This window comes from Gordionus sp. m RMFG-2023, chromosome 2 (assembly GCF_954871325.1).
Source record: "Gordionus sp. m RMFG-2023 chromosome 2, tfGorSpeb1-WG-v2, whole genome shotgun sequence".
NCBI classification, from domain to species: Eukaryota; Metazoa; Nematomorpha; class Gordioida; order Chordodea; family Parachordodidae; genus Gordionus; species Gordionus sp. m RMFG-2023.
The window spans coordinates 43,312,797-43,334,961 of NC_088776.1; the positions used below are offsets into that span (position 1 = coordinate 43,312,797).

Genomic DNA, 22,165 nt, shown 5'->3' on the forward strand with positions numbered 1-22,165 from the left:
TATGACATATTTTCTTTAAAATAAAATTCGGTTTGGGTTGGGTTGGGTTGAGCCTAAATTTTTAAAATAAAATTGTTATATTTTAAAATTTTTGCAAAAAAAAACGCGTCAATATTTTATTGGTTTGTAAAATGATCAAAAACTAGATTATGCTCAGTGTAAAAATATAAAACCATTTTGAAATTGATTTAATTCGGGCCGGGAGGACAAAAAATTTTTATATCGAGTCGGGCTGGACAAATATAACAATTACTCAGAATCGGGCCGGAAAGACAAATTCTTAAAAATATATTTCGGGCCGGGCCGAGTTTAAAAACTAGGCCCGATACAGGTCAATAGTATATATCATTGTCGTAGGCAAAGAACATGGGCGGAAAATATCCCCCTTGGTAAATTTGCACATTAAAATATAATTTGAACAAATATAAATAAACCCTTCGCCCCCCCCCCCTCGATTTATTATTTAATTCGATTCTAAATTTAAAAAACACCAAATAAACTTTTCTTAAGTGATCGTAAATTTTAAACGTTAGTGGGAAAACATTAAAACTGGAAATATTTAATTAATTAAGATTCCCCCTATATAAATAGACCAATGAAAACACGAATTTATTTGAGTAATGATCACGAATAACAACGATGTTTCACTTGATATATATAATATAAGGTAAAAGGGACGAAAAATTGCAAAGTTATAATTTAAATGTTTAAGTTAAAAATTGCTATAGTAATTGATAATTAAATATATTTATACTATTCTGAATAAACTCCTAACCTTTACTCGATAATATGACCTAAAGATGTCAAATTCCATGCCCAGCCCGGATTTTTAAAATTTCCATTTAAAAAAATTTTGACTAAATTATGAGAATTGTTTAAAGGAATTTTGAAAATATGGAAAACAAATTTAAAAAAATGTTTCCCAGTTTAGGCTGCGTTGCTTAATATGACTAGGACTCTTTTTTTAGTCAAAAAAACACTTTCAATATTTTTTTTAACATTTAGAAAATTTTTATCCTACTTTAGGAAAAATGAAAGTGATTTGTGGTAGTGTCCATCCTACGGTAAAAAAAATTAAATAAAAAATAATTTATTAATTTCTTTATATAATGAAAGAAGCTATAAATGCAAATTAAATTATGACGTTTATGCCTAATAGTAATAATTAATTATTTTGGATATAATTTAAAAATAAGTATCCTGATCATATTCATCAGGTTTGGCTTTGGATATGAATAATCAAAATCATACAATTTGAATTATTTTAGCTAGAAATTATTATTATATAATATTATATAGATTTCAATTTTTGAACGGATATAAAAGATGAAAAATGTTATAATTATTTATAATATTTTTAATAAAAATTATCTTTCTCTTATCAAAAATATTTGAAAACAACTTAAATTTTTTTGAAAAAAAATATGGTTCTCCCATTATTTTATATAAAATCTACAATACCGATTAAATCTTAAAAGGATAAGCCAATCTCAAAGTCAAACCCGAAAATATCATTTTTTTTAAAGTGTAAAGAAACCATTTATACTTAATTCCAGACCCCTTTAACCCTACTCTGAAAGGTAAAACCCCCTTAGACAATAACGTTGAGACACCCCTACTTAAATATATAATAATTCAATTATAAAATGGATTACACTGACTATGTATGTTGACTATCTTGTTATTTCTCTTAAATTTCGATGGCAACTGTATCGTACTACCTATGTTAGAGAACAATGTCTAACAAGCATATTTAGGACTGGCGTAGTTAATTAGCAGCTTAATCAAACGAAATTGGAGGATTTAAAAATATAGCACCCGACTTTCGAATAAAAAAATTCTCAAGTCGAAGTGAGTTTAAGCACAACCAGGCTGATCAACAGCACTATTTGATACATTCATTAATCAGATTGTTTTTTTGTAAAAGGTGGGTTCCAATTTTTCCAGAAAAGGCGAGCTAAAAATGATGATGGGTTAATTGATGAAGCCAGGCAAAATAATAAATCTCTATTATTTTTTTTAAATGTGTCTTTTAAATTATTTGATAGATATGAAAAAACTGATTCAATATATCCTTTTTTTTGTCTTTATAAAAAATGAGAAAAAAAAGATTAAGATATCCAGATTAAACTAAGTTAAATTCCACACCACTATAATTTATTGTTATGTATAGGAAGAAAAACAATGATTTTTTAAAAAAAAATTATTAATATCCTGAAGGGAATTCCTTATATCCAATTTTTATTTATTAATATATCAAAAAAAACTTCCTATAATATTTGTTGGATTGTATATCTATAAAATCCAACTCAATATAACCTGCCTAATTGCTTTAAAATCGAAAAATCACCATTAATATATTTCTCAGAGACCTGCAAGTCAGTCCAGTTTTTTTATATTGACTTGGCTAATTAGTTAAATATTCGATCATTTTTTAACATCCTTCCGATTACAACAATTTAATTTTTAAGACCCCGACGGAGGTTTCAAACCGGGCCTGCACGTCCCTGAAAGCGGATAAAACTACTCATTATTAATCAAATTTATTAGAAACCATAATAGATTTAGTGTTATTAGCAGAGTTTGGTAAATGGGATCTGATTTTAGTTCTTAAATATCTCAAAAAAATATTTCTTACTTCTTAGATTTAAACCGGTGGCCTAACTCTGTTTTAATAATGCAATGAAAAAAAGTTTTTGGAAAATTTATAAAACTAAATAAACCCCTCTAAAATGATCCACATATAAAAAATTCAACTTTTATATTATTTGGAAATTCATAATAAATTCGTTTTACTTTGTTTAAAAAACGGTAGCAGTTTCCAGGTCATTTTTAAAAAAATATATATTATTATACTGTTCCGATTTCTAAAACTTACTTTTAGATTGGATTTTATTCTGAGTATACTTTATATTTTTTTTTCCACCGGTAAATATTTGACTTATAAATCTAGTCCTTCATTTTAATCAAAGCACAAGATAAAAAAGCCAAAGTGATAAAGGAATATATTTTAAAACTCAAGGTTTTATGTAGTTTATTTTTTTCCTTTTCTGATAAATAAATAAAAATTTTAAAAGTCAAATTCGATAAAATTCTCTAAGTAATATTACTGGCAAAAACAATGGTTTTCTAGTTTTTTAATTTGATTGCGTCGATTTTTAAAAATGGCCCGAAGCTTTAGCCAAAATATTATTATGTAAGCCTCGAGATTTGGCAAATAGATGTACAAACTTTTCTACCATCTATGAGCAAAATCTCCATGCTTACATAATTTTATTTTGGTTATAATTCTTAAATCGGCCCGAATCGAGCTTTTTAATAACACTAGTTCTCCCTCTAAGTAATTCGTGTAAAAATGTTACATCTAATTTTGACGCGATATTGATAATTTTATTTATTTCAAAAAATATCATAAAATTATGATTTATGAATTATGATATATTCTTTATATAGCTTATGAAATTTATATAAGGAGCTTAATTCTTTCTTTAGTAAAAAAAATAACTCAAGATATGAAGAGGGGGTTCAAATTCAAAATATGTAAAAAAAACATATTTGGAAGAAAAATTAAGCTAAAATAGCTAAAAAGTATTTATCTATAAATGAAATAACTCATAATTTTTTTATAATTTCACATATTTTTTTAAAAAAAATTATCTATACTTTATCGATTACAATAAAATCATATTTTGAGAATATACTTTGTGTTTTTCTTACTTATTGCGATTACTCTTTTCTCTGAGTATTATAACATCTTTAAAATTTCTAAACTTTTTATACATAATACTTAATTTTTAGCTCCTATCTTTTGATCAAAAATAAAAACAAAAATATGGGGAAAAATTTTATAATACACTATAATATAAATTTTAATTTTATAAAATTAATAAATTTAAAAACTATAATTTAAAAAAGTTATATAAAAACATATGTTAATTTTTAAAATTTATAATAACGAAGTAAGGAAAAAAAACAATAATGATAATTTTACATGATTAGAAAAATGGGGCCTTTTGCAATAAAAAAATTGCATATTATATAATAGATAACTACAATAGCCCGTAATAGAAAGAATTTTAACCTCAAATATTCATTTATTTATAATGTATTTATCATCTAATTATAAAATTTTATTTTTTAGATTAAAAAATAATGGTAATAATTATTTTATTTTAAAATTTCTATCAATAATTTATGTTCTTCAATTGAATTTTTTTTAATTTAAACCCTTTTCTAACATAATTATAAATAAATTATCCAAAGAATTGTTAGTTAGCTCATCTGTGGCAAATATTTGAGAATTTTTTTCTTTCAATTAATGAAGATAGGAAAGAAATTGATAAGTTTTTGAATACATACAAATTAAAATTTAGAAAATTTAGTCATAATCATGATTTTTTTAAAAAATTTATCTAAATATTTCAAATAAAATCCTTAAAAAATCAAAAAGATATGGAAATTAGGATTACAGTAAAACCTATAGAATTTTGCTTCTTTAAAATTTAAAGAATTTTTTAATAATTATGCCCTAGTTCAATATCTATATAAAATATCATTTATCTTAATCCTAATAAAATGGGCATGTGATTAATTTGTGAAAAATTTTGGTTCCCATCCATCAGATGTTCAAATTAGGAGTTTTAGTTCTTACAATAATATTGTATTTGTGGCATAACGCTTTTATTAAAAGCTAAAAAGGCGTTTTGATTTTAAATATTTTAGTGATAAAATAATTTTTAAAAAAATAAAATAAAATAAAAAAAATTAGTTATGCTTCATTTATAACAAAAATATTATATCTATAGATGATTTTCAATTAAAAAAAATATCATTTTTTTATCATTGAAACAAAAATCAATAAATAAATTTTTTTGATCCAATAAATCATTTGGACACTAAAATTACTACGTTCAAAATCTATAACTAAATATTTTAATCCTTAAAAAGAGGAAAATTTTATTTCTATAAAATATATAAATAATTAAGCGATTAACAACAAAATTTCGAGCATATACTCGGATAGTTATCGCTCAAAACTAGTGTTGTTAAATAGCTCGTTTTGAACTAATTTTTTCAAACGCCTAACTCAATATTTTAGCCAGAAAAATATTGCCTAAGCCTCGAGATTTCGATAATATATGTCTAGACCTTTGTTGCTTCTATGAGCAAAATCTTCAGGCTTGCTTAATATTTTTCTGGATGAAATATTGAGTTAGCCGTTTCAACACTACTTAAAACTTTTAAAATTATCATTATCCAATTAACAACCATTCTCAATACAATGCCTATTAAAAAGGAAATATAAATCGAATTATTCATATTCAATTATTTTGAACGAATATAGTAAACACAAATCGAATAAGAATAATACATTTTACTATTCGTTCGCATGGATAGAATAGTCAATTATTTGATTTTTCAAAAGAATCGAAAAATATTCAAGGTTGCGATAAATGGTTCAATTCTGATGTCTTGTTAAATTCTCCAACCAGTATGCCACGTGAAAGTTAAAAGAGGCCTTGGGGTTATGATTATCGGTTAATTCTTCATATATATTAAGTTGACAATGACAATCCAGTCATGAAACCGATATCATTTCCTTTTGTTCAGCATAAATAATACGAATAGGATTAAATATTTCCTTGAAAATCTAGCATCTATTAGTAATACATGGTGAAAATATTCTCAAAAACTTACAATTCAGCTGCCAAAGGAAACCAAATTAATTATAAATTTTATTGAAGGAGGAGGTGGGGGGTGGGAGATTAAATATGGATTATATGTTTTATTAGCGAGTCTCCTTTAGAAGTCTTGGTAATAGATTCGTGATATAACACGACCTTTAAGGCCCATAAAAATATCAATTTCTAAGTTATCAAATAAGGGGGAAAAAGGAATGAATATAATTATTATTCTAAAAACAAATTTTATTGACAATAAAATAGCTAGTGGTGTAATTATAATACATAAATTCAAAATTAGTATATAATACAGACATACAATTATTATAAGTTTGGCACAAATTGATAGCTTAATACATTTTAAAAAATTATATCGCATTTTAAGTTTAAAACTGACTCATTAATTTTTGGTCAATATTTTTTTTGTTTAAATTGAGAATTTGTGTTAAATTATTAAAACATATGTATTGTAATAATAACAAAAATTTTAAGTAGTTAAGTTATTATTTCTTAGTTAACTTTTTTAATTACTAAAAATTAAACAATAAAATTTCGGCATGAATAAATTTTTTTAAAAAAAATTATTAAAATATATTATATTGAATGTAAGAGCCAATTTGAAACAGTATGGTTTCTTTCTTAAAAAAATTTATCTCTATATATGACCTTAAATATTTTAATTTTTTTAAAAAAAATAACAATTTAAGCAAATGAATTGATGCTAATGCTAATTCTTGATTCGAAACTTTTTAAAATTAATTAATAATTTTTTTAAAAAAATTAGACAAATTTCAAATTTTCAGCCTCGGTATTCGGAATAATAAATTAAATGCCATTTAAAATGGAATCTTTAAAAAAATAATAAATTAAAACTAAAACAGTTATAACCTTAGAACATTATTTTTTGCGAAAAGTAACGAAATCGTGAGAGGTTCATAACAGAGAATTTCGATCAAATGGATAACATGATTAGTTAAAGAATTAGGAGATAATAAATTGTAGAAACCAGTTATCAGCTAAGAATACCAGTTCTGTCCTAAAGTAAAACCTCATAAAACAAATCAAGATTATTTTAAATATTATTCTACAAAATAATATTACTTTTTTTAATCAATATGGCCCTACCTAACACGACTAATCTAAAAATTTACCAATGAAACGTAAATAAATAGCTAAGCTGATTTAAAAAACATAAAACAAATTTTCATATTGATTATAAACATATATTTTTTTATCAATTTTTTATATATATTTTAAATATTTGAGAAAAAAAAAATTTTAATATTTGAGGAAAAAAAAATATGTATATAAATATTTCGTGACAAATTTTAAATTTTTTTGCCTTTTATTTCAAAATTTGTTCGCAATTTTTTTTTTCACAAGCTATTATAGTAAACAATTTGCAGTAAAGTAATAGACGATATTAGCTAAACTAAAATATATTAATGTAGAAGTAATTATTAATGATTTATCTCTCCCCTTTCAAACATAGGATAAAATGTGATTTCGAAAAAGGATCAAACTTATAAATGCCACTTATTATATGATCAGAGCAAGGTCCATAAATAAAGTTTTTTTAGTTTTAAATTAATAAATAACGTTTACTTTCTTTTTCTTCTCAATTTATTTAAAATTTATGTCGTGATTGATTATTGGCGTCTTTAGAAGAAAAAATAAATAAACGAGTTAAATAAACCATTTTTATTAGAAATTCATATTTTCTTTTACTAAGCCATTTTTAATTAGCTTTTATTTTATTTAGTAAATTTTTATCAGAAAGAAAAGAAAGACCTTATACTACCTATAAATCTATATTTTACTTGTCAATTGTAGTTCTTAATATTACTGGAAAGGGGGTAGAGCATCAACGGTCCGGGTTTCTAGGTGTGAACCGAATTGAGCCTCTTTTATCTCTAGAATCGATTATATGGCTCGACTCTAGAATCGGTTATATGGCTCGATTTTGTTGTTGCGGTCTTCGGTTAGGTCTTAAAAATAAACAATTCCCTGAATATCAGTTATTTGCAAACGCTTATCTCCCAAAGCAAGTGGCTGAATATCAGTTATTTGCAAACGCTTATCTCCCAAAGCAAGTGGCTTAGCAACGAAGAGATTTATTATCTATCATACGTTATTTCAATCTTATATTTGTGGAGCTGATTTTATCATTAGAATATAAATATATTTTGTTGTTATCAGAGGTGTTAGTGTTTTTTTTTATAATTTAGGGGTGCCAAGAAGTTTATTTTTTTTAATTATGGGATGTTCATAAAAGTTATTTTAAAAAATGGCATATTTTTTGTTATGCAAACTAGAGATCTGCAAAATTAGGCCCGGTCCTGTACCAGGCCCGGGGCCTAATTCTATTTAAAATAATCGGGCAGGGTCGGTCGGACCTTGGGAATTTTTTTAAATATATCTAAATTTATCAATTTTATATTGAATTTTTTATGTAAAATAAAAATATTTGATTTTATTTATTGAAACTAAACGATATATAACATATGTCTTTTATTTTGAGTAATTATAAAGATTAATTTCTATATTTACATAAATTCGGGCCGGGCTGGGTCGGTAAATTTTTTTAAAAAAAATTTCAGGTTCGGGCCGGGCCGGCAAAACATTTTTAATTTCGGGTTCGGGCCGGGCCGGCAAAACTTTTCTAAAAAAAAATCGGACCGGGCCGGGCTTGAAAAATTAGGCCAGATGCAGATCACTAATGCAAAATGCGAAAAAACCGATAAACTTTTTGAATCGTAACAAGAAAATTATGAGAGGGTAGAACCAACACGTTATAAATATTTTCGAGTCGGTTTAAACCGGTTTTTGAAATTACATTTATTTATTTTTTAAAATGATTGACATAATATAAATATTTTTTTTTAAAATCGTACAAATTTATTTGTGGTTATATTATGTCACTTAATTATTTGTTATGCATGCATGTTTTATAATATAAAGATTCAACTTATTTTCTTAAAATTTTTGCTTGATTTTTTATAAAATATTTTTTTTATTAGATTATTAGTTTTCCAAAATAATACCCATAATGATTAATTTTTAAAATCCAAAATTAATAAACTTGAACCAACCAATATAAATTCTTTCAAAAAAATAACCGGAAAGGAATTAAAACAGTTTTAAAATATTAAACTAAGGAATGGATTGAAACTATAAATGTTTGGGGAATTTTCGATTTAGTCAATCCCCTTAAAAGTGTTAAAATAAAATAGAGGTAGTTAAGTAATTTTTAGGGATGCTAATCACCTTTTGCTCACCTAACGGTGGCTTTCATTCGTCAAGACATCTTAAGCACGACTATACTGCTTTCATTCGTCAAGGCATTTTAAGCACGACTATACTATTCGAGCAAAACTCATTTTTGAGAAAAATTTTTATGTTATCCGCCTGAATGCTAGGAAAATCTAAAAATGCCACTGACTGAGACCAAATATAATGCTCAAATTAGATTTTTTAAGAAGATAAACAAATATTTGGTTAAAAATCATGAATTTATTTTGTCTTCAAAAGTATGATTGGTTAGATACAAAAAAATAATAATTATTTTTATAGATTATATAATTTTATTGCCGAAATTATGTGCTATCATCTCAAATTATCAATCAAAATTAGTCAAGTTATCTTTGCAAGTTGTGAATTAAAATATAAATTTTTTTACAATGAGAAAATAATTTGAATACCTCAAAAATTAGTTGGAAATATTAATATTACAATAAGAACGTAAAATAAAATATTTATTTAAAATATATTTAAAAAAAAATAGGATTGAATAAATCATGAGAAAAAAAAATTATTTTTATATAAATTAAAAATATTTTAGATAGTTTACGTTGCGAATTATTTGGTAAAAGATAATGATTTCATTGTTCAATTTCAAAAAGTTTTTCTCATTAATATTTTATAAATAAAATAATGAGAATCAAATTTGAATGCAAGTTAAAACCTTCTTAACAATTTATGGGCGATTCGTATAATTTTTTTCGAGGTAGTCCACCTCACCACCATTTTAATATAAAAAATTTTTCTTTATAAATATTTCGGAAATTTTATTGGAGCCGATTACAACTTTTGCGGAAGTGAGGTAACTTACTATTACTAAGATGGTCGCATCTTCAAGGTTTTATTCTTAATTTTTTTTTTAAATTGGCAACGCAAAATCAATTGTTAATTATTTATTTTAAATGGGTAATTGAGTAATGATTTGGAAATTATCATAAAAAAAATTTTTTGATTGAATAAATATAAATATTTTAATTAATGCTCTAATTTTTGTATTTCAAAGTATTATATTATCCAGGCCCTTAACTCTAAGGGGGAGTATTTGAAGATTCCACTCCACCTCACCTAATTTTGACCCCCCCCCTCCCTCCCCTAATAGAAATACTGCCGATTTTACGTTTTTAGCCATTTTTATATACTTATAAGTGAATTGTAATAAAAATATATACATAATTAACCTTAATAGCATATAAATTATGCTAAGGGGACGGGATTTTACGAAAAATATTTGGGAATTCAACCCCCAAATCCCCATTTGCCAAGATCAAATCCCGCTCCCGCCTACGAAAAAATATGATTAAGCATTTATAATAATCTCGAGGTTATTTTTATTTTGCTGTTCTAAAATATGTAATATTATTATATCATCTTCGTAAAAGTTACCTGAATGGAAACAACAATTCTAAAATATAAGCCAATGTTATGTGCCTATTTATGCTGTGACCACTATAGTAGGCAGTAAAACGGGAAAAATTATTAGGAACATATTTTGGTCAACCTTAAGATTAAAAAGCGCCTGAAGGTATATGCTTAATTGTGAATTATTTCTGTAGACAATATAGAGATAAAAAATATTTAGCAAAATAATATATGGTGCCAAAATTGGTATCATACCAGAATGGAAAATAAAAATATCTGGTTTGGCTAATATTTAGTGACTGATTAGTCTTTAATAATTCTTCAATCAGTTAACCAAATGAGAAATCAAGTTGTAAACAAAATGAAAGAAGCTATCACGTCCTGCATAAATTTTTTTTTATGTGAAGATTTGATTAAAAAATGAAATATGTCTATAATATTGTTTATTCGTCGATTTTTAGGATATTTTCGCGGGCTTTTTAAAATAGAAAAAGAAATTTCTGAGATGATTATAGAAGAATAATATTCACCGAGGGGGGTTCAACAATTTAAAAGAAATGAAAGCAAACTTTTGCCTAGATTTTAATATAAACGGATTATAACGCACAATATCTCCCAATCATATTTTCCACGCGGTGCTCAACTCCGAACCCCCTTAATTTTTAAAAACAGCTAACTCAATATTTTATTCAGAAAAATATTACGCAAACCTAAAGATTTTGGCCATAGATGGTACAAAGATTTTGACATCTATTAGCTAAATCTCGAGGTTTAGGCAATATTTTTCTGGCTAAAACATTGAGTTAGCCATTTTTAAAAATGCTCAAATCGAGCCGTTTAACAATACTATTACTATTGTATATAATTATTAATACTACCTAATTTAGTCATTTTATTATTATTTATATATTTATATTATGAGCTGCATCTTTTTATTTATCTTTTACCTAAATCATATTCCAATCCGCATATTTATAAAATAAATGATCAAAAGTAAACGAAATATGCAATTTCCGGTCGAAATCGATCGATATATAAAATTTTTAATCAAAATCAGCCAAAATAATCAATCCCCTTCTCCCAGTGATCTCCCTAAGAAAATATTTATAGTTAAGGCCATTTATATTGTAGCTAGATATTTTTATAATCTATTTTCCCATGATAAAAAAAATTAATGATCGACCTCATTAAATTAAAATAAAACTACAAAACAAATTTGTACAAATAGAAATCGTTCACGTTCACGTTCATATTTCATGATAATATTTTATCATGTGAAGAAAAAAAAATACATTTCAAGTTATTCTAATTATAATGTTGATAAATAGTTACACTTCCAAAAACCTAAAAATAAATTTTTTTTATTGTGTATCATGGGCTGGTGAATTTTTTAAAATATAATTGAAATGATAGTTAGCTAATAAATACTCGAATATTCGACTTCTAGCGACCCAGGGCGAGAATGAATTCAGCGGCCCTTAAACTCCATAAAGATTTAAAACAATCCTAAGCTTTAAAAGAATCATAAAAAGTCGTCATAACGGGACCATAAATAAGTAGCGTAGAATAGGCAATATTTAAATTATTTATATCAAAATAAAATAAATTTGTATAATAAATAAATGAATGATGAGATAATATTAAGAATAATTTATGCTTTTTCAAATATATTTCACAGAAATCTAAATTTGGCTGCCCTTAAAATAGTCTAATTTTGGCGGCCCAGACCATTGTAGAGCCTGTTTCTGGGTCTGGCTCTACAAACGTACATGAGTGCTCGATGTATTGGTATTATATTTAATAAACAGTAATTTTAAATTTGAGAAATCATCGTATAAAAATAGAATGATATATATAATATATATACAAATTTATCATATCAAAAGTAGCGTATAAGGACTTTGTCTTTACATTTCAAAAAATGAAAGTAATTATTTCCAAATTAACTAGTTACAGTTACTTTTTAGCAACAAAATGTAATTAATTTTATCTTAAAAATACACTAATAGCTAACTTCAATTCCCTTTCAATACAGTTGCAGAAAATTGCTCTTTCTCTATACTTTATATATTTAATATGGATTCCAAAAAAACTCATACTTTATGCAAACATCCAAGGAAGGTTATCTGAGCTAAGGGATACTTCCTTAAATCACTGAAGATGTCCTTGTATCCTCTACCAATCAAAATTAGCAAAAAATGAAATCCAAGTCAAAGTACCCCCCCCCCCCCACTAACTAATTTAATTGACGATAGCTTCTCCATAACTCCTTACTCCTTAATTATAATAGCAATTTTTTCATGTATCCCCTCCACGTGGTAGAGGTTCCGGCCAAAGACGAGTATTAGATTAATATTCCATTAAAATCCTATAAAAAATTAAGATTGAATATTTTGATAATCGATCAAGATTTACATTTCTTCGTGCAACTAATGTAAGTTGTGAATTATCCAAGAAATTTGTTTTGAAAGTTAATCAAATATAGTAAAGTAAATGAAATAAAATTAATATGGACTTCGTATTCTGTAGATTATTTTATTCAAATTTTAACTAGAAATTATAGCATATCAAAGAAAGAATTCTAATCAATTAACTATTTTTAGTAAACATACCTGGATGGAGTTGTATTGTATCCCATAAGAGAATCATAACATAGTTGATTCAGGCGCGTACGCAGGAATTTGGTCTGGGGGGGGGGGATAATAAATTTTTTCAAGAAATATTAATGTTTTTTAAAAATATCAAGCATAAATTTATTAGGACTAATAACTATTTCTAATACACAATTTTAAATTAATGTGAATTATAAAAAATTTATATGTATAAATCGGCATATAAAAAACTATAAAATAAATCTGAATTAAAAAATACTAAACGGATATAATTGGCAGTATATGAAAAACAATGTGAATTATAAAATATAAAGTGAATATAACCATTATAAGAATCACTTAAATGACACAAAATAAAAATTTGAATTTTTTGAGCCTTTAAAATTTATATATAAAGTATAAAAAATTTAAATGTTAGAAATATAAATTATTACACAGAAGTTTCTTAGGAATAATTGTATTTTGTGTGTTATATATTTACAATGTAAAAAATCTTCGTTGGGATTGTGCTAATTTTCCAATTATCTCATCCTTGCTTGTTGTCAAATGCCTATTTATATTCAAAAAATCCAAACCTTTCAATCTACTTTCAGAAGTTGTACTTCTTAATATGTTTTTCAGAGACCTGCAGGCCCGGCCCCCGGATCGGACCGTATTTTAATTTTTTTTTAAAAAAACACCCGGGCCGGGCCTGAATTTTTTTAAAAAAATATCCGGGCCTTGCTGTATATTTTTTAAACAGCCTATATTTGAAATAGTTATTATTAGCTATAAAAATCAAAAATAAATATAATTTATTTTTTAAAAATCAGGGCCGGTCATTAAAATTTTATTTTAAAAACAGCCGGGCCGGGCCTGAAAATTTTTTTAAAAAAAATCCGATCCGTGCCCTAAAAATGGTACCTCTACAGAGCTCTGTTATTCTTCTTAAAAAATAGAATGTTCTCTCATTAGTTTACTAATAGGAAGAGTTGCTAAGATATATAAACCCTTTTAATACATGGTTGAGACTATATCATCCATAGTTAATCTTATAAACATAGTTATTCAACTAATAAGGCATCATAAGATACTTTAACATCTTCATGATAAAAATCTAACAAATATTTTTTTCTATCACCATCTGAAAAAGGTTGGGAAGGCTTATGTGGAAGTAATATTTTCAGATTGGTAAGTGTTGCACGATGAATTAAAAACCATTCATTTATTTGGGTTATAAATATATCTAAGATATAAATATATAGATGCACTCTTCTACTGATCCTATATTAATATTTTAACGATGAGCTTGCCTTGCTGCAAGTCGAGGGAGACAAATATTAAACACGTATAGCTCTGCTTTTGACTCAACAATAAATTATGAAATTCTTCATCAACATTAGCCCTAATTTCCTTGAGTTCTGATAAAATGCTCTCCGCTATTCTCATCTTCTTAATCAAGTCAATGTCATGTATTTGAAATACTTAAAATAGTTGTATAATTAAATAATACATTCTAATGAGAAATAAAATTTGGAGTAAGCATTGAATCCAATAATTTTCTTGCTTCTGTGGAAATATTTCTTTAAGGCCATTGTGATATTTCAGTAATAGCAAATAATTGGCTCTTCTAACTCCTTAAAAGCTGTTACTGCTTGATGGCAGAGACTCTATCTCGTTGGACGAGGTTGGAATTTCTTTTTCCCTGTTGGACAAGAAGTTTCAGAAATAATTATTTTTTGACTAGAAATTTGAAAATGGAAGATAAAAATTACGCCAATAAAAATTTGAAAATAATAAGTAAATATTACGCCGGAAAACTTAAAATCGAAATTAATTGATAAAATAACATAGTAGATGAATGTGATAATAAATGTAATTAAATATATAATTAATATGAGATAGGAATAAATATTAACAAATATAAATTAATATAAACAATAATATTTTTGAAAAATATATCCGGCATCTGCATTTTTTGGCTTGGGGGGGGGGGGGAGAGGATTTGCCCCGCTGCGTACGCGCCTGAGTTGATTTATAGCGAGCAGTAAATTGTATATATTTTGAGAAATCTTTTATAATCTAACCAGGGTAACCATTAGTTTTAGATAAAAGGCATTTTCCAAATATTTCCAAATAAAATTTATGGATTCCTCCGATTATACCGGAAATATATTTTTAAACAATTCTGTTATTTATAAAAAAATTATTAAATAATTTTATTTATGACGGACCTAAAAATTCAAAGCTATTCACTATTCATGATAATTCTTAAATATTTAATCATTATTTATCAAACTCAGAAATATTATATTATCATTTTAATTTTTTTTTTACCTATATCAATATAATTACAAGAAAAATTACATATACTATATCGAATTATATAATAATGCAAACATAAAGGTATATTTTTTTAAAAAACTGCAATTATTTGTTACTATTCAGATAAATATATCTAATTTTGATCAAACATCTTTTTTTAATAGTTTTATTTAGGTATAGAGGATATTTTAGTTAAACGTATAATGCATGCTTCATGCATCATATATTTGAAGGTTCAATTTGAATAAAAAAATTATTAGACTGACCATGCTCATTAAATATAAAAAAAATTATCGAAATAAATTATGCAAACTATTGGATGATAAAATGTCTAATAATTTTTAGGTATTAAACAAATTAAATTTAGGAAAAAAATATTGGTTGTATTTTTAGCCAGGTAATTAATATTATTATTTGAAATAATCCCCTCGAAATATTTTATGATAAATATAGGTAAAAGCCTAGTATAAAAAGTATTTTCTTTCTCCGATTTATATTGGTCATTTATAATATAGGAATTCATATACAACTAGGTAAGATTTAATAAAAACAGAAAATAGAGCTAATATAAAATAGATTACATTTTTTTAGAGCTAGTTAAGTCAATTACAATATTTTAATTAAAACATTAGGAGATTTAATCAGACAAGTAAATCTATACCCTAAATTTCTCTTCTTTTTTTAACTTGGCTGGCATCATTTTATATACTATATATAGGAGATTAACTTGCTTACACCAAACCCCAGGACTGCGAGTCAGGACTAAAAGTTTTTTTTAAAAATAAACAATAACCTGAATCATTTTATTAAACCAACAAGGACAAAATATAATAAACTTAAATTATACCAATTATCCATTTTAAAAAAAATAGCAAGATGGATCATTTATTCACCCATTCACCTTTCATATATTCGACTTCCCTTTGAATGTTTTACAAGATATAAAGACGTTAAGAAAGATCTGGGATGATAAAAAACCATGCGTCGGATAAGGACTGTATAATAAATTTTTAAAAAGATACGAAAATATAGGCTTTGGGATAATTTTCAACAAAAAAAAATCTTAATTCCGATTGTTTTAGGATAAAAAAAAAGAAGAAAAAATATTAAATTAAATATTTGCGTATTATAATAGTTAAAAAAATGAATGTTAATACAAATATATTATATTATAGAGAAAGTAAAATATTTCTAGATAATATTAATTTATAAGATCAAATTATTTACTATTTTATTAATAAATAAAAAGAAAAAATTGGGTGAATTGAAAAAATTCATAGAAAATGCCCAAATTTAAATTATCTATTTTAAACACTTTTTTGCTTCAGGTTATTTTTTAAATAAAATCAATAAACAAATAATTTGCTCAAAAAAAAATTGAATATCAAAAAATCATCTCATTAATAAAAACAAAAAGACGAGGCATTTATTGATTGGATATTTTTTTCCGATAAACAAATAATAAATCAATACAAAAGCAAATAAAGGGGAGATAGATTAGATATTAGATGATGATAATCATATAATAATTGATATTTTATTGATTATAGATTTTATTATTTATTTTAGAATACCTGTAAAAAAATAATACAAGTTTTTTATAAAAAAGAAACTCTATTTTTAAAAAAATTATATTATTAAAAAAAATGGTTGTAAAAAAGTGATTTTAAAGAATATTGATTTTCAATCTGAATTGAATGTATAATCGAGACCTCCTAAAGTGGAGGTCACGGTGAGGGGGTCATTATAAAAAAGTAAGTTTTCGCGATTAAGATAGTTTGTAAAAGGGCGAAAATAAAATTAAAATTTCAAAGTATAGTTTATATGTTGTAAATTTAACGGCTCGATTTTTAAACACATTTAACCAGATATTTTAGCAAAAAAAAATATTAAGCAAGCTTGGAGATTTGCTCATAGATTTAGATTATTAACGAAATCTCAAGGTTTGAATAATATTATTTTGGCAAAAACTTTAATTAGACTAAATCAAGCCAACACAAGTTTACAGTTATAGAATTCTTTAGTGTTATAATTACAACTGAACTGTATAATGTATTTAAATTATTCTATTGAATTTCTTAATAAAAATGCTTTGCATATGGCAAAAAAAGGAAATGAACCAATGTGAAATATGAGTAAAGTTTGGATAAATTTGCAAAACCAATCTGTTTTTTTTAAACTAATCAAACGGTTATGTGAAAATAAACTATCTATCTATATTGAATCAACTTTCATTCATAGCAAATAAAATTATTTTTATGCAATTTATTTGTTGTGATATTGTATTTTTTAATTTTTTTAAAAAATATAATTAGATTTGATGCCCTTATAAATTAAACTTGAAATATCAAAATACAGTGTTGATCAGAGATTTGATGGAAAACATTTCTATATTTTTTAATTTATTTGAAAATAAAATTATTCGACTTGCAAAAAATTGTTAAAAATAATTTTATTTACAAACGAATTAAAAAATATGGGAATGTTTTGAATTAAATCTCACTTTATTTCCATTTTATTTAATAAAGAAAATTATTTATAAATTATAAAATGTTAGTATTGCCATAAATATTTTTGTTTCTCCATATTATCAAAATCAATTAATAAAATGAGATATTTATAATCTGCTTTCTCTTTTGCAATTTATAAAAATAATTACTTGAAATTTTGGCAGATCAAAAGTTTTCCAAAAGTTGAGCGTTGACAGTTGCAAAGGGGTTGAGGCCATTTTTTTTAAAAAATTCCGTCTAAAAATCAAATTCGGACTGTAAATTTTTAAAAAAAGATAAGAAATAAGAAAAAATTTATAAATTGAAATCAATATAAAAGTATATATTTTTTATATTTTATTTTTAGGCTTTGCCTTCCTTTAAATATTCACAAACGAAATACATTTTTTTACAACTTTCTTAAAATCATTAAAAAAAAATTTTAAAGTGAAAATAAAATAGACAAAAGAGTATGTACAAAGATTTGTTTGTATTGATTAAAGATTAAAATAATTTAATTAATTAGAATAAGTATTAATAATGTAATGAAACTGAAAAAAAAAAGAAAAAGTAAATTTTTTTTTGTATTGAATAAAAATAAATAGCTCCAAAGTTAACCATCATTACCATAATAGTCACTACATATGTAAGGTGCCATTAATGAATCACTATTATTGGCCTTTTTATATACAACAGGAAAACAATCACAAATTAAGAGTTGTATTTAAGATAATATAAAATAAGGCAGATCAATATTCAAATCATTTATTTTCTCTTTTTTTAAACTCTCTTAGCAAAAATAAATCTATATTATATTATTTACAAAATTGATAAAGATAGCGTTTTGATTCTAAAAATATAAAAAATCGTTTGGTATATTTTCAAAATCGTCTGTCTTACCACCTTGATTTTCAAAAAAGATAATATTATACTACTTTGATTACAACTTAAAAACTGCTAATTCAGATTAAAGGTATTAGTCATTGGGAGAATTGAATTTGGGCATTTATGTAAATTTGGAAATATATATATTTTTTGTGATAATTTATATCCTTTTTTAGCTTTTTATTACTATTATATTCTAAATATCATTTATTTATATATAATAAATTTATCAAAAATAATTTCTTACCATTCAATATTTGTGCATCTTCATGATTTTGAAGGTAATTTCATGGATTTATTATAAATGAATATTTTAAAAAATATGTTTTTGTAATCGCGATTTATATTTCTTTATAAACTACTTAAGTATATTTTTATTTTTAAAAAAAAATAAATCAAAAAAATAGAATAAAATAAAATCATTTTTATTAATTTTTTTTTTACTTTTTTTTTCAATATTTATTTTAAAAATATAATTTATTTATTTATTGCCATTTATTTTTTCTATCCTCTCTTTAACTAATTTAATAATTACAAACTTCTCAAAGTTGAGCATCGAAAATACCCAATATTTTCGCTCAAGTTACTCCCGTTTCTTTATGCCGGAAATTGAGCTACCATATTATACATATAAAATTATTTTATTTTTTTCCTAAGTTTATTCTTTGATCACAGAAGAAAGAAAGAAAGAAGATAATAAAATAAAGAAAAGAATAAATCTTAAATTTTAAAGAAAAAAAAAGGCACGTTTAATTTTTTTTAAATCGATTTATCACATGATTGATTTTTATTTATTTTTTCCAATCAATAAATAAATTTTATTATTTCTTTTTATTTTCTTTTATATCGATAATGTTTTATTTTATTTATACAAATAAATAAACTATTAAATAAAATACGTTCACAATATTTTGATCATTTTTTGAAATATTTATTTTTTTGAAATTTTAAATTATTGGCATAGAAACAAAATTAAAGGTTTTATATTTTATGCAATTATTACATAGATTTTGTGAGTGATTCATAGTTGATAAAATAATGGCTGCAAGCATTTTTGATATATCAAAGTGGGATCTAAGGAAATGTGACACTTAAAAAAATTTGTTTATTTATTTAAATATGAAATATTAATTTGTCTTAAAAGCACTTCGACAAACTAAACATAAGCAAAGTAGACCCATATTTAGCCAACTGAAAAATAATAGGGCTCAAACTATTTTTTAAAATAATTTCGGTTCAGACTTAAAATTTTTAAAAAAAAACTTTACACTAGGCTAAAATTTTGAAATATAATATTGTGAATTTTTTCAAAATTTACACTAAAAAAAAGCGCAATTTTTTTTCATTGTTTTCAGATTATTTTTACAATTAAAAAGGTATTCAATTTATGTTTCTTTCACTTTCAAAAATTAGGGATCTGCAGTTTCAGTCCGGGCACCAACTTTTTTTGAAATTCGTCTCGGGCTTGGTTGGGTCTAATATTTTTAATTTGTGGTATGCTTAAATTATAAAATATATTTTAAACAAGACGCCAATAATTTTTTATTTGTTTGTAGAATGATCACAAACTCGTTTGTAAATGCAATAGATGTAAAACTATATTTTAAAAAAAGACTAATTGTATTTAAATAAATTTAATTTTTTTGGGTCGAATAAAAAAGATTCGATCAAGCTTGACAAATTTTGAAAAATAAAATATATACCGTTTGACCATCGACTTATATTAACAGTATGAATTTTACATAAAAATAAAAAAAAACTACTATTATAGATAAAAAAAATTTTAAATATCCCATATGAAATGAACTCCACATAGGTAGGAGTAACTTAGAACTATAAATAAATTCGGGCCGGAATGGGTGCATTAAATAGTTTTATTTTGGGTTGAGCCTTATATGACAAATAATTGGTTCAGGATCGGGGCGTAACAAACAAATTTTATAAAGGAAAACTGGGTCGGGCTTGAAAAATCACGCTCGATGCAGATCACTACGACAAACATAAACGATAATGAGATCCGATATGTCTATGGTGCTTTTTTTATTAATAGTGTAATTAGATTGGACAGATTAAAGAATTGTAACAATTAAAAAAAATTTATGGTCATAAGTTTGGTTAGCGATTCACTATTATCCAAATTTTATCACTATAAAGAAACTTTCATAAAGAATGGAAAATCTATGTTTCATTATTTTATCAATGGAAAAAAAGGAAGGCCGTTTTAAAATATGTGGCAATCCATATGTTAAATATAGAACTTGCAATTAGCAATTTTTTTTAATTTACCCTAAAGGATAGAGAAAATTCAAAGTTTATAATGGAAACTTGAAGAAATGACAAAAGACGAGGTGGGAATTTTTAAAAAAAGTTGAAGTGTTCCAAAAATAAAATATAATGTTGAAAAATATTTTAATTACCTTTTATTTGATACCCATATTACAATAAATAATTTGTCTAGATATATTTTAAGTTTAGTTTTTTACCCTATGAGCCACGAGAACTTTTGTTATGCCTTTGATTAAAAATTCGAAAGATATGGCTATGGCTAGTATAAAATATATCATTATTCGCCGTTAATTAGTTGTAACAAAATATTTTGTTTTGATGTTTATTAAATATTTCATTTTATTCATATTCGCCATCCTTACTAAACACTTGAAACGAATTCTACAAAATATTCTAGCCAATATCGGTGCCCAATTTGGTCATTGCACACGGGGCTCAAAATCTTTTATTGCAAATTCCTCTAATATCTGACTTAAGAATAAATTTATGATAGAATTTTGCGATAATATTGGTCATTGTATTGTAATTAACAAATATCAACATATATATATTTAATTAATTATATACTTTGACAAGGTAAAAAAAAAGAAATCATCTTAGCAATTTAAGCCTTCAAATCATGATCCCGTGTAATAGACTCATTAGAGAATAAGGTATATGTTATATTAATTAATATAGTGATTATCCTAATTTTGTGAAGTGATTTTAGTTTCTAAAAAATACAATATTAATTTATATATAACCTTTTTTATTTTGATTAACCATTTGATTTATTTAATTTTACCATGTTATGAAATTTATAGAGAAACGCCTATAATATTGTATATAATGCCGGACAAGATTACCCCAGAAATAAAACACTGAATAAAAAAATACGTCAATAATTTATTTTAAAAATTGATTCTGAGCCATTTTACTGTAAAAAGTTAGTATAAAACATTTTAGACAGGATCCTACCGCCACTTTTTATTTCTCTGACCCGTGTAATTTATAAGGTGAGTACCCATTATGAAGTGAATATCCTAAGTAATGGCGCATGAATACATGTATTTTTGTATTTGTGCATTTATTTACACTCATCAAATTAAGAAAACTTTTACAAAAATAACAAGTTTTTTTATCAATTATTTATAACATATTAAAATCAATTATACTTACAAAATTTAATTGTAGAAATATTTATCATTTTTTATAGTTTACCTGGTCTCATTAGTTCTTACTATACACATTGTGGTAATATAATAATAAA

The 22,165-nt window shown here is 24.6% G+C and overlaps 1 protein-coding gene across 1 annotated transcript in view; it reads right to left on the reverse strand.

Annotated features, from left to right (window-relative positions):
- The window catches only part of LOC135924358 (uncharacterized), a 71,885-nt gene extending 52,853 nt beyond the window's left edge, over positions 1-19,032 (reverse strand). The window contains exons 1-2 of the mRNA XM_065459415.1: positions 18,878-19,032; positions 17,916-18,021 (exon numbers count right to left, since the gene is read on the reverse strand). Of these exons, the coding sequence (XP_065315487.1) occupies positions 17,916-17,984 (69 nt within the window). The 5' untranslated portion in view covers positions 17,985-18,021; positions 18,878-19,032. The remainder of the gene's footprint in view (positions 1-17,915; positions 18,022-18,877) is intronic.
- Between the last annotated feature and the right edge of the window lie 3,133 nt (positions 19,033-22,165).